We start from the raw sequence: 14,627 nt of genomic DNA, 5'->3' as shown, positions 1-14,627 counted from the left end.
ATTGGAATTCTTATCATTCGCAAAGGAAAAAGAATGGAGAGAGGATCAAAGCAAGGGCCTTTAACTTTCTGGGTCCCTGCATCGTGAGATCTCTACTCCCATTGCAATTTCGTGGGGTGACTCACCCCACAATCGGCCTCTGAAAGCCGAGCTTCCTCGCAGTGGAGTCGAGCATCTTCTGGATGCCGGGCTGAGGGCGGAGGAGGAACTTGAGGAACTGCCCCACCCACCAGACAATGGGGTCACCGTGGAGTCGGGCGAGGCGTGGGGCAAGGTCACGAGGCACAGCCAGGGGCAAGTAGGGAGGTCTGGGCGAGAGGGAATCCACAATGGGCAGCTCCACCACCAGCGTGTTTGGCTTCCCTGCACACAAACAGACCACATTGTCAGAGCCAATTATGTTTATAAAAATGTTTTCACAAAGATTGATTGCTTCAAGCATCAAGATCGCTTAGAATAAAGTAAGTCCTCCACTAACAAACATTCGACTTACAAACTTTCAGAGATACGAACAGTTGAAAAATACAAGCGTGACTGGAATTTAAAATTTGGCACCTTTGGAGTTGGCCAATACAATGCAGTGTGGTGTAGAGGAACTCACTCTTTGGGCACAGTCTAAAGTGAGAGTAAAGTTAAAAAATTGTGAAGTCAGGAACTATTCATTGTTTCCTCCATTCTTCCATCCTGCAGACAGCGAAATTTTTTCGGCTCCAGCCACTTGCATGGAGATCAGTTTGTCACCAACGTTAGATAACACAAATTGTAATACAGTGTTGCATCCTGTAGGATAACCACTTTTGGATGCGCTGCATAAATTTTTCAACTTATGGACAAATTCAACTTGTGAGCAAGGTCTCAGAATGCATCTTGTTCGTATGTTGAGGACTTACTGTACAAGTTTAATAACTCTTGTTCACATAATTTAAAAAAACTAACAATAAGTATCTAATAAACTATATGGTGCTCCAAAATATAATTTTATTTCTACCAATCTTATTTCAAATCCATTGAATACATTTAAATAGAATGTTCTTGGAAGTGTCTTTTCACTGCCAGTAATGTTCCACACTTTTAGATGCCTTGCAAAGGTTTTTCAACTTACGAACAAATTCAACTTACCAACATGGTCTCACAAAGCATCTTGTTTGTATGTCGAGGACTTACTGAATATCAAAACAGTTCTATTCAAAAACAGATTGATTATTCAAAGGTGAATCCATTAGCAGGCTCGGTAGCAGGGTGCACAATGCCCTTGCTTGCCAACCAAGAGGTTGTGGGTTTGAATCCCTCATGGTTGAGATTACATCAACCATCAACTGCGGCATGTAGATATACCATTACTTCCAAGCTCATATTCCAGGCTGTGATTCTGCAATGAGCCACAAGAGATAGGAGGTGAATAATTTGGAGTCGACTCACCAGGCCAGTGAGCATGTGAGCCAGATGCAATGGCAGCAGATGGATCGGAGGGGCATGTGTCGCTAACTGGATGGAACACCTCCTCCCAGCCGGCCTTGTGGTAGCGCCAACCCTTGGACCTTAGCACCAGTGTCCTTTTAGTGCCATACGCCACAATTAAGCAGTAGACAACGTGGTGCACTTGGCAACCATACCCACAGCCCTGAAAAGACATCCAACAACACAATTTACTAAATTTCTGCAGTGGACGTAACATCTCCCGGATTGAATAAAGCTTGATAACAATGGTGTGAATGAAACATGAGAGGAATAGCGCTGGTTTGCTTTTCTTTGAAAAAATGAAGAGTGTTATCTAAGGAGTGGGTGTAATAAACCCTGTATCTTGAAGGCCACATTCAAAATAGCACTCATTCTCATACACTTGGGTTGCCATTTGCCAATTTAAGACTTCCATGTATGTACATATTTTGTATTTTCAATGAAATTCAATTTTTCTAATAGAAGAGAAGAGAATGTGACATGCACCAACATACCTTGTTGAGGTTGCAGAGCAACTTCCTGGCTGCTGCACAATCCGGAGGATTCTGCAGGTAATGCAGCCGCCTCTGGACCAGGTAGCTCAGCTCCAACGACTCCATCTCTCTCCACGCTGCGTAGCCATCCACTTCAGCCAACTGATTGACGCTCATCAAGAGAGCCCTGGGTAGAAGCCACATTCATTGACAGTTCATTAAAAAGGACTATAAACATTAATTTTGAAGGTACCAAAAATGTTTTCAAAAACTTCATTTCAAGAGAAACGTAATTTCAAAATCATTGGTATACTGTTCAACCTTCATTAATTAGCATGACTAATTTTTTGCTGGGTGATATTGATTTAGAACTGCAAGTATGTATGAGGTATTAAATATTACCAGTAGAATCACGAATTAGAACAAATACGAAATAATTGACATATGCCAAATTTACTTCAAATGGTGCAATATGTACTAAGACGTTGGAATTTAAGATGTGTATCTCTCCTAAATACACACCAAGAATTTCTGAAAAAAATTGACAATAGATACTGGCGATGAATGACATTTTGAGAGTGGGCAGTTCAAATATCAAAGAAAAATCCATGTGGATGTAAGAGGAAGAAATAAATTAACCATTTGACTTTAACAGTCACAATGATTTTTACAGATATATTTTTAATTTTCACTGAGATCCCCCAAAGAGTTAGCACTTTCAAAATGCATCAACCACTCATCCCTTTTCGAATACAACTTCTTATCCATATTGTTGGAAACAAGCCTTGACAAGCTGGAGGCATACTTGAACACAGTTACTTACCAGTGCAATCAAATCTAAAAATTTGCGCAGCTTATTCTTAATAAAATCTCTAAAATCATCCATACAGGAGGATGGCTCCGATATATTTTACTTGATGAAACCAATGGGCACAATTTACGGGGATAACTTGATAGCAAATCAATTTTCCTTGAAGCATTTCCAGTGCCACATTCTAACGGATTTTGGCCACTCTTGTCATTAATTGCACATTCCCACAAACCTCTTGTGCTCTGCTCCCTCCTTGAGGACGCGATCGATCCTCTCGGCCATCTGCTTGAAGCGAGGAGAGGCCAGAGCCTTAAGCTGGCGTAGCTGCGACCCGAAGTAATACCAGAGTTCACGCACACCATCTGCCACACGGCGCCTGGTTGCTTCATACTCCAAAGATGGTGCCCTAGGCTCCCCCTCTCCCTCCATCACCTTGATGACTGAAAGTACATACAAAATTCAAACGAGGTTAGGAATTGATTGTTCCAGTGGGAGATAGGTTTAGTTGCTTGAAAATAACTTCACACGTGATGAAACAGCAGAAAAAAGCTGTGATTACTATTCCAAAACAAGAATTTATTGCAAGGAACAAACATGGAGAGAATGAACTGAAATTAGCCAAAGGTTATGTTGAGGGATTGCAAATGGTTTGACATATGATATAAAAAAATTAAAAATGTCAAAATAATGGAAAATTTATAGATAAAAAACTTTCTGCACCTATGGCAATAATTAAACATCTGGATCAAGAAATTGTCACAACCATGAAAAAGCATTATCACGGAGGAATATTACCGATTCTGGCATGGGAAGAAAAGATTTACGCCAATTCTAGAATAAATAAATTGACTCTTTTATGGTAGCTGAGCCAACGATTCAAGGCATTTGAAAATATCTATTTCTAGAATACAAAATTTCATTTTTACAATTTCTGTCCTCATAATCAATGCTATTATTTTCTTTTTTGCAAAATACTTTCTACATTATGGAGTAAAATGTCATTGTAATGGCCACGTTTATTATATTGTCAATGATTGAATCATTTTTTTTAAATTACCAGGGCCTCACCTTACCATAAATTACAGAGAGTTCACTATACAGTTGATTTATACGCAATTATTAGTGAAAAACAGCCGCCACTGAAAAAAGCGCGGGCTAACTAAAGACATTTAAGATGGAAAAGTTTTTTAAACAGATATTGGAAAACGGACAAAAATTCAATTTCTTTATCCGGTAAACATGCCTGATTGATAAAGATTAGGCTAATAACTGAGATGGTAGGACCATGTCTTCATCCGTTTACACAGTGTGTCACACTGATAGTTAAAGATATAATTTACCATTTTAAAGCAAAAATCATGAGAAAAATATGTGCTAGTCATCATAGAAAAAATATCTATAGATGTACAGAACATGCTCACACCCATTCACAGTGTATACTATTAGAGAAAGCATCATAGGATCAACACAAGGTTAACACTCTGACAGCTGCGACACTAGTCTACCCCAAGGGTGAGTACTATTGAGGGTGAGTACTCGAAATTTAATAGCAAAGCAAGTTTGAACCCAGTGAGCAAATACTCATTTAAACATTACCATCTGCATCTCCCTTCCTGCTCGACTCTTCCAACAGCTTCTCCGCCTTGTCGAGGCGATCCTGCAAATCTTGGAGGAGGGCATCCTTCTGTTCCTGCTGCAAACTTGGGTCTCTGCAACACAACCAAGGACAATAAATGGTGGAGAAAAGATTACGGTGACATGAGAAATGATGCGTCTTTCTGTTGTTCACGAGTTCCACAAAAAAATGTGCTTCAACCCTTTTATTGCCAGCAAGCTGATCCATCAGCCCTGTGGGTATGTGAGAAGAGTGCCAGGGGCTGACCTATTGGCCAGGATTTTTTACACTGAAGCATTTTATTTTCTGTGATTCATGTAGCTGTTGTAACTATTTTTTAGGTAAAATAGCCCGGCACCAAAAGGGTTAAACTACTCTGGAGAAAGAAAAACAATTTACCAAACAACTAAAACCTATGAAAATACCCATAAATTTATGAGGCGGGAGAATGAGTAAAGATGAGCAAAGAGAATAACTGTGATAAAGTAACTGAAACCGTGATACAGAACATAAGACTATTACCGATAAAAAAAGTAACATAGTGTTATGACTAGCTATATTCATTTTGAGGAAAACTGGACTAGATGTTAAGTTAAAGTTAAAACAAAAACATAAAGTATAACGGCTAAAAAATAACTTTCGACCATTTCGTTATTTATGATCGGAGCACTTCGTGTTTTATATCATTCTTCTTAACTTTTTTAGTACTTTACAAATATGCTATTTAGATTGAGATATTATGAGAAAGTAAAAAAAGTTAATAATCTTATTAGGAGTGCTAGTTGCCTTCGTCGGGGGGAGGAAAGGGACGGGCGAACGGACCTGCCAGCTACCTGTGTCGGTCCCGTACAGTTTTTTTGTCGCTCCTTTCCTCCCATCCTTTGCTCGCGGCTCAGGTACTTCGCGGGCCCGTGCACTAACTTATGGTATACACACTATAAGTCATTTTCCACACTTGAAATCACAATTTTTGCAAGTTGCTCCTTTACTTTCATTTTTCAAAAAATGCCAGTACTTCATGCAATTACTAATTTTGTACACAAATGCAAAGAAAGTGCACGTACAATTAAGTCTTTGATGGCAAACTTTGTTCAATATCTACCTAAAGACGACAAGAGGAGGCTATTAATTGATATTCATGCATTTCTAAACATAAAACATTACACTAAATGATATCATTACCATACGAGATTCAAGAACGCGTGATGAATTTTAACATTTCCAGAGATGGGTCTAGGGTAAAACAGTCAGTTGGGGCAATGGCATGCTTCGGAATAGTTCCAAACCACGAGTAGTGGTTCGCATTCAAGCCGATGCACAGTGGTCCCAATCGCTAATCTAGCGGGACAAAAGTCAATTTTGCAACTTTTAAAAATAAAGTCGCCGTAGGTGTCGCGATATCCGCAATTAAATGCTTCATCATGATTGGTAACTTTTACAACGTTTATATAAGTTATAACAATGTTATGCAGTTGCAAAGTCACGCATTGAGATTGCCTACCATCCGCCTACACCCAGACGGTGGCTGACTCGCTAGCATTAACACGTACCTGCTAGATAGCAATAACGCAAGGAACGACAATTTCTAACGGGATCTTATAGCCATCGGTATATAGCATTATTTAGAGTGATTTTTCTTCAAATATAATTGCTTTAAAATACTAGATTTCAAATGGCAATCTCTCAGTCTTTAAAACCTCGTTTTTTATCGACTTCAATTGTTTAAATTGACTTATAAAAAATATATGTCGAGGTAGGATTGCGAAACCTTCAAAGGCATGTGGAAACGTCCTTATAGTTATAGATACTTTAATCACATTTTGCGCCTACTTGCGCTTTTTGACAATAATGCCCTTTTTGTTCCATGAAGTTAACAAACGAGAACCGTTGAGACGCGGGACTGGGGGCATTTCCTCGGACGACGCCTGGAATATCGGGATAAATTACGCTATTATAGAGAAGAAATATTTGTAATTTTAACTATTGCAGTTTAGTACTGTATAAATTTTTATTAATATTTATGGTATAGTTATTACATGACTTACAATTGTTTACATTTTTAAATCGATAGGGAAAATCATGTCGCATTCAGAGCGATTCAAGGTACCGGCGGTAAATCGCATGGAATTGTCATAATTGCTGAGGGAAAAAAGACTATAGATGATTTATTAAATGCGTAGAACATAAATTAGGATTTGAAAGTCGTAATGAAGATACCTCAAAGGACATCAGGAAAATTGTGATGCTATTTTAAAGTAATTTTGATAAAAAGTAAAAACAGTGCTCCAGAAAATACGACAGATTTTGGTAGATGTGAACAGTCTCTTTTGAAGGATATATCGAAAATAGAACCTTGTTTTGCAAGCCAGATTTCATTGCCAAGCTCTGGGAAAAAATATGCGGCTGCAATTATAAAAGACATAACTGAAAACATACCAAAGAGAGCTACCAACTATAGGAAGGCTTAATTGTCTTCACCTTTGATTCAAATACCATATTCATCATCAGAAGCTTTGTCCTTTTCCAGGGAAAAAACCTGCCAAGCAACAGTGCGTAAACATCAGAAGAGAGGCCAACCAGAGACGGTGCGATATTTATCCCTCATACAAGATAAATTTGAACTCAAAGTTGTCTTGCTATCCCCCATCACAAGAACTGACCATTACTGATACTTCCGCCGAGGTCAAATTACTGGCTCTCGTGAATAACACTATTTTGGCTCAGAGAGATGTTGTCGCCGCTTTCCTTCGGTCTGGTAATGAATTCAAACTAACGATGATATTTAAATGGGGTTAAAATGGGAGTGACGGGCACAAGCAATATAAGCAAAGATTTGTATTTCGGAAGGAATTACGTCCAGTGGACGATTCCTATATGTTTTCCATTTCTATGTCAGCTAAAATCAAATGATAAAAACAACATCTTATTGCAGAATACTAGGCCATCTTCGATCAGGTATTGTAGACCCATTAAATTATTTCTGGAAGATCAAAGTTAGGAGATAACTGTGAAAGGAGTGCAAAAGATAGAGGCGCAGATCTCTCTACTGATGCCCTTGGTAATCGAAATAAACGGGAAGAAATTGTACATAGTATCAGAATTTTGACATTAAAAGAATCCTGAAATTTCATCAGGCATTAATGGAGTAGGGGTGGAATTATTTCAGTGGTTTGGAGCAATTCATAGCGCACTTTCCTGTGGTTTCTCCATAATTACAAGTGTATTTGAGAAGTATGCTCAAAAAACAGAAAAAATATACATGCGTCATACTCATGGTATTATATGCCTTTCACGGTACCTACATGAAATATAATTCATGAGACAAAAGTGATTGATTACCCCCATCGCATTGCATTAGTTCACATTGGAATGCTTTCCGAAGAGGCCCAAGAAGCAAGCATATTCGTAAATTCAAAGAAAATCACGCGCAAAAATAATCAAGAAAGGACACAATTAGAGATGTTTTTAACCTACTATTAGTCACATCTGATCCTTATGTTTCCAATATTAGTTCGCTGCACCCAAGGCATTGTTATTCCCTCTCGATGGATGTCAGACAGCTTCTCAGGGAACCAATGTTACCTGTTCCTAATGAAATGAGTAATGTTGAAGAGATGGAGGACGTGGAGTCGGTAAATTTCGGAGATGAAGGTAGTTGGGAGAGTAATAATGATGAAGGTGACTAATATTCCGCAGTTCACATCCGGTGAAAAACGATTTTATGTGTATCTCCAGTGCTTAGGAGTATATTTTTAAAGTAATCAGTTCATTAAATTAAGATTAGCGCATTACTATAGATTTTTAAAATGATTTTCTGCATATTTTTCTAAGTGTTGAGTAAAACGAAATTTTTTTATAAATAAAATTTTAATTTTTTTCATAAAAACCACCTTGAAAAGACCTATGATAGTGTTATTTTGTGTTTTTGTCTATAATTAGGCAATTATAAATGTTTTCACGACAAAAGCTCTAAGTTTTTTGGGAAAAATAATTTTGTCCCGCTAGATTCGCAATTGGGACCACTGTGCGATGGTGATGCTCACTTGAGGTCTATATCTGCAAACAGGCTCCTCAGCTCTGCATTCTGCTTCTTTAGCACCTCGAGGTCGGAGAAGGCGCGGGCGAGGCGCCGCGCTACCGCACGTTCGTCCTGCACCCCGCCGCCGCTTCCAAGACCGCTCCCCGCCGCGCCGCTGCCGCCGCCCGCTGCGCCGCCGCTCTCCGGCGCCCGGAAGAATGGCGAGGCGAGGAGGAGGAGCAGGAGGAACCAGGCGAAGAGCAGGCAGAGCACGGCGCGGCCGCACCCCACCGCCTTCCACAGCCGACGCATCGCACCCACCCACTCTGCAAAAGCACATAAACACAACAAAGGATATAGTGACAACTTAGTAGCCAAGGCAATGAAGAGAGTAGTTTCAGGCTTTACCTAGCAGAATCCTAACCTATTGGTAAATTAAATGTTGGTGGCGTTTTTCCGCAAATAATTTTAATTCTACTTCACGACCGTGTTCGATACATTCCGTATTTTATCCAAAAAATTCTTCTCAAAAACTTTCGTATTGATACACGGAATATTTTGAGAAGAAGTCACCTGGAAGTTATAAAAAATGTATTGAAACTGATCGTGAAGTAAAATTAAAGCATTAGAGGAAAATTGTCAAGTCAACTTTAATTAAATAATGTAATAAATGTTGAACTTTCAATTTTTTAGCATATTTTGACCTGGATTTCTTGCGGTAAAACACTTTGCTACAAATATTCTAACCTGGAATGGATATCCAATAATAAATTCAATCGTTAGCAAATTTGGCATCCTATGTGATCCACGCTTGATGGGAGCTCACACCATCTGCATGAATCTGTAGGCATTTTTATTGCTATACATTTTTTATGACCAAGTAGTGTGTTCGGGGGAAACCTGTTGCATGCTGGTGATTAGCCACCCCGAGCCAAACACCCTAGAGGTGGCAAGAAGGATATTGCTTAGATGTAGACTTATTGATACAATAAATACTACTTAAAAAAAACTTTTTAATAAACACGCTTTTATTTCGCTTGGAACAAGTTATAAAAAAAATATTTCAAAAAATGGACTAAAAAGTAAAAAAAAATATTTTTATATGAATAGTTCAAAGAACCTGGGTAATCCATAATATTTTCACTAATAAATTTTTGAAATGATAATTCAAAGAACCTGGGTAATCTATAATGTTTTCACTAAAAATAAAAGCGTGGGGGACCTCACCATAACATATTACTCTATTACATAAAAATACTACTCCACTAAATTTCTATCACATTTTATATCTAGAACACACCTGATGACACCATATGGTGAGGCCCCCACGCTTTTATTTTTAGTGAAAACATTATAGATTACCCAGGTTCTTTGAATTATCATTTCAAAAATTTATTAGTGAAAATATTATGGATTACCCAGGTTCTTTGAACTATTCATATAAATTTTTTTTTTACTTTTTAGTCCATTTTTTGAAATATTTTTTTTTATAACTTGTTCCAAGCGAAATAAAAGCGTGTTTTTTTAAAAAGTAGTATTTATTTTCTACTTTTTAGTCTTCACATATTTTCTTTCAATCTCAAAATACCTTCTGTAAAAATTTTTGCAAACATTAAATATGAAAATAGTATTGTAAATTATTGTTCCTCATCATTGTTATCATCTTCTACAAAGTCTTCAGCATTATAAATATCCAAAACGTCAGCCATTAGTTTGTTTTCACTATGAATCTAAAATTATTAGAAATTATTGTGCTTTCACGCTTTGTTTACTTTTTCAAAATAACGGAATTTTCAAGTTCAATAAAGGATATTCCTGAGAAAACTACCTTGTTATGCTCTTTTGACATGTGTTAAAATCATTTATAATCATCAGTAATTAACTTTAATAATTGTATATTTACTGAAATAAAGCAACTAAACATATTTTTGGAATGATTTTAAACTATTCTAAAGATTTACCAAAATACATGATTGACATTGGATAACATATTTTTTTCGAAAAAATCCGCCATGTTGAAAATTCCATATTTAAAATTAATATGTTAATAATGATCAAAATACACACTTTAGATGTTCGAAAGTGGTAAAATATTGTATTGTCACCGGGAATACGACTTCCTGTAAAGTTTCAGATCGATTGGAAGTCGGAAAGTGATCGAATTTTCGATTGCAAGATTTAAACTAAACATAAAAACAAACAGAGTGAGTTAAATAAAAGCGTGTAATAAAAATAAAAGATTTTATGATCGTCTTCGCGGGACCAATGTCGTCACACGCCACATGTCGCTCGGCGTGAGTGAGCGTCGTATCCTGGAATCTTGCAGCGCTTACGCATCCTTATAAAAAACGGGCTGACAAGGAATTTTACATATTTTAAACTTCTTGCGTGGCTGAAAACCGCGGATACCAAAAAAAAAGGTCGCGGGCTCATTAAAAATCCATTTAGCAGTTCGGCGCGGCGTTGGTGCTTGTGAGCCAATAAGATTTCGTCTTCAGAACTGGTGACATAATTCTTCGTTAAAACTATCGCGGGTACTCGTCATGTTAAATAAAAACTTTTGGGCTATGTCGCCGCGTCAATTCTTGGGTGGCCCCTACGTTTCCCGACCGAAGCTGGTCGCTTTCTCAAGTGATTTTTCGTAATCCCTTGAGAAAGCGACCAGCATCGCGGCGACATAGCCCAAAAGTGTTTATTTAGTAGTTTATACCCAAGTTGGTAATCTCTCCGTGACGGCGGCAATACGGCGGGGCGGGCGCGATTATGTGTCCTGGTTCCATCGTATGTAGTAAGCTAAGGTAAAATTCATCTAAATCTACATATTACCCCGTAAGCCGTAATACAATTTTTTCGTTAAATAATAATATTACGAAGTTCTAAGAATCAATATATCCACTTTTTCCTACAAATAAAGCATACATAAAAGCCCGGTATTAAATAACGATTTTGTAGGGGCGTTAAATTCCCATCAAAGTAGCCCTTCATTAGTGTCAGAAGTTAAATACAGTGTGGATCTAAGAGGTCTATGGTTGTTGAATATAAATATATAATACGTAATTGTGTACCGAGGATCTGCTTCGTCTAAGCTAGGAGAGCCTCACTAAGCCAAGCTGCTGGCACATCAGCGATCATCAATGAAGTTCCACATAACATCTCATGCTACCTATGCTCTCTGAGAATACCGTCGTGAAGGGAGGAAATAAAATTAAAGGACCATGTATGAATAATGTACATAAAAGTGCCATCGCTATTTATCGGCGGGTGACACAAACATCTTGAGTCACAGCATGGTCAACACCTTCACGCTAATATAACCCTGCCGGTGTAGGATTGGGACGCTATTCGGCCTACGAATCATCGTGCTGTGGAAACAATGCATTCATTGGGATGTTTTCGTCGTCGACCGCATGGGTGGAAGCCAAGACCCGTTCCATAAAGATATCTGCGCTAGTATGATATGATGGCTGACCTTTGGACAGTAGACGACTTGCTCATCGGAAAATAGCTCTAGTTCGCAAGAGTGGTAGAAATAATTTAAGTTCTGGTTGGGTTATATATCAGGCAGGTAAATAGCAGGTTTTCTTCAATCTAGAGTATAAGGAAACTTTCCCCTGAGGATTTATACTGTTTTGAGAAAGCAACGTGATATGAGTCGCAAATATTCAGGAAAGGAAAGAAATCGAGTTTGGGTGCATAACGTCGCAGTTCCAATAGTATGAATGATTTTCGATACGTTTAAATAGCATTCATTGTGGATTTAATGAACCGGGATCCCCCGTCCCCGTGTCGAGTGTTTCAAACTATTTTGGGTACCGAAGAATCTTCTTACTCAGTGGATTCATGATGACTGTCTTAGAAGAAATTAAAATCGGCAACCCGACATACAAAATGACAAGGAAGCAAAGACACAAAGGAAAACAGTTCCGTTAGAGAAAAGCACAAAATAACTAGAGGAAAACCTTAACTAAGCCACTCGCAAGAGTACACTAATTATAAGAGGGAAATTTTAGCAATTTAATCATTTTCCTTCTCCTCGAATCGATCCGGGATCCACCTAAATTGTACCGAACACTCGAACCACTCAAGGTTGATGTTTCTAAGGTAATGCAACATACTCTCAATAAATAATACATTTTTCCATTTGTGGTACGTATATTTGACATTAAACGTTGATTTACTACCAATGAAATAAGATTTTGCAGAAAATTCCAACGATTCATCCTTGGTAACTGGAATTTATACAGAAAGAAAAACAAGAAACAGTAACAAGGCAACGTCAATTCAGCTTAATTCCGTTTTCCACTATCATTTTGCTGGAGATAAAGATTTTTGAGATATTAACGAAAAATGAAATAGAGTTACATTAGCTGAATAGGAATAGATCCTATGAGACAGAGGTTTTAGCGAGTTAGCTAGTAAGCTTGAGTTAAGGTAGGCTTGGCCCTACCACTGGACAAAAATTTTCGACCACACGATTCGGCTCCATATTCGGCACTTTTAGACCTTCGTCTACAGGATTAATGAACAGACTTACAATAGTTATTATTCAGCCAAGACCACAGATGCATCAAAATAAAAAACAATTGAGCAACATGATCGATTACCTGACAGGAATTAGGACAATATTTCTTTTACAAGAAAAATCAGCGCGCTACCGCAAGAAAAATCAGGAGCAAAAGTTTCATCATAGCCCTGGAAACGATCAAGAAATCATCTTGAATGATCCCGAAAATGTAGTCTTCGCTTCCGACGTCAGAGATGTTCCGATTCGAGCGGCCCTCGAGCGAGCAATGCCGGCAAACTGAACTTTTTATGGTTAACGCAAACATGTTGTCAACCGTCTCGCCCAAATACCCAGAAAATTTCAAGATGACAGCGCAAGTTTTAAAATGAGCCACGAAAAAAATGAAAGGTCGGGTGATAATCTGGGCTGGGACCACGATCATCTTGAGATTGTAATTTTTTATAGAGTAGATCCTTGAATTATTTTCCTGCAATTCAACTTATGCATAAATTTAGCAGGTTTGCCATTATGCTTCTCGGGTTCTCCACCGGGTCAGGTTTTTCATAGCCGTCGCTTCAATTAACAATCCTTCAAGCACTTGGATTCAAATGTGGTTCCATTTCATTCTAAGCACGTATATAATTAACTCAGTTAATTGTATTAAAGCACTAATAACCTCAGAAAGCAAGACGTAAGTCAAGGTGCGTGCTTTCAATTTTTACCGTGAGTTTCACGTAATTGCTCACCTCATTGCAGTTTTGATCCGAATTTTATATTACCCGTGAAATAAAATATTCTTCTCCATATACACACTATCGTTAACACATGAGCGTGCAGAAATGTTTGGACTGAAAAGGTTGTATCACATACCCTTACTTTGTGGTAATACAAAAGAAAGAAGAGGGAGAAAACCAAATTGCTAAAAACCTCAGACAGTAGAGCATATTTTGAAACGTAAAGGAAAATTAAATGCATTTCCGATCACAGTCTAAGCCCATAAGTAAACATCATACACATCCAATGCTGACTCTTAAGGACCAAATAACTTAAGATAGCATATACAAAACTAACTACTATGGCTACTATTACTACTACAGGATATATACAACTAATCTATGGACCTACACACTCACGATTGAACCTGATACGAAATTCGAACATCTATACCATAGCATTGCCTAAAAAGAAAACTTTGAACTAAGTAAGATCAAAGGAGGAGATTCCCTGCAAAACAAATCATTGGACTCGACCAGTATTTGAAGCCAAAATTCCCAATTTTGGGAGCACGGTAGGCCTAGTGGGCCCGTATGACTACGGAGCAAAGGGACCAGGGTTCAAATCCAAGGTGAAACCTTCGCGCACTCCCAAGCCTAGAAGTACGAGGTGGGCCAGAGAAAGGGAGAAGCCAACCTAAGCTGAATGTGAAAATATCACATCGTAGTGGCGTATGAGCAAGGGAGGTGGAGAAGAAAATCCAATAAAGAGTTCAGGGAACTCTACAGGTGTGGCGATATTATTGGTGATATTAGGGGCAGAAGAATAAAGATGGTTTGGTTAAGCACCGAAGAAAGAAGACGGAAGTAAGATGGAGGAGGTTCTAAACGAAGACCGCGAGCAAGATCAAGACAGATATGGTGGGACCAAAAATCTGATTTGGAGAAGGTTGGAGCTTCAGAACAGGAACCAACGGACAGAAATGTATGGAGGGAAATTGCTGGTGCGTCTTAATGTCAACTAGGGCATAAGTG

The 14,627-nt window shown here is 38.3% G+C and overlaps 1 protein-coding gene across 1 annotated transcript in view; it reads right to left on the bottom strand.

Annotated features, from left to right (window-relative positions):
- LOC124154459 (alpha-(1,6)-fucosyltransferase) overlaps positions 1 to 14,627 on the bottom strand; it is a 49,909-nt gene that overhangs the window by 11,427 nt on the left and 23,855 nt on the right. The window contains exons 2-7 of the mRNA XM_046528206.1: positions 8,401 to 8,701; positions 4,339 to 4,451; positions 2,975 to 3,182; positions 1,953 to 2,118; positions 1,420 to 1,621; positions 126 to 363 (exon numbers count right to left, since the gene is read on the bottom strand). Coding sequence (XP_046384162.1) covers positions 126 to 363; positions 1,420 to 1,621; positions 1,953 to 2,118; positions 2,975 to 3,182; positions 4,339 to 4,451; positions 8,401 to 8,687 — 1,214 coding nt within the window. The 5' untranslated portion in view covers positions 8,688 to 8,701. The remainder of the gene's footprint in view (positions 1 to 125; positions 364 to 1,419; positions 1,622 to 1,952; positions 2,119 to 2,974; positions 3,183 to 4,338; positions 4,452 to 8,400; positions 8,702 to 14,627) is intronic.

Source organism: Ischnura elegans, chromosome 2 (genome assembly GCF_921293095.1).
Source record: "Ischnura elegans chromosome 2, ioIscEleg1.1, whole genome shotgun sequence".
In the NCBI taxonomy this organism is placed as follows: Eukaryota; Metazoa; Arthropoda; class Insecta; order Odonata; family Coenagrionidae; genus Ischnura; species Ischnura elegans.
Note: the sequence above shows the minus strand (reverse complement) of the source record. Positions and strands in the feature narration are given on the sequence as shown.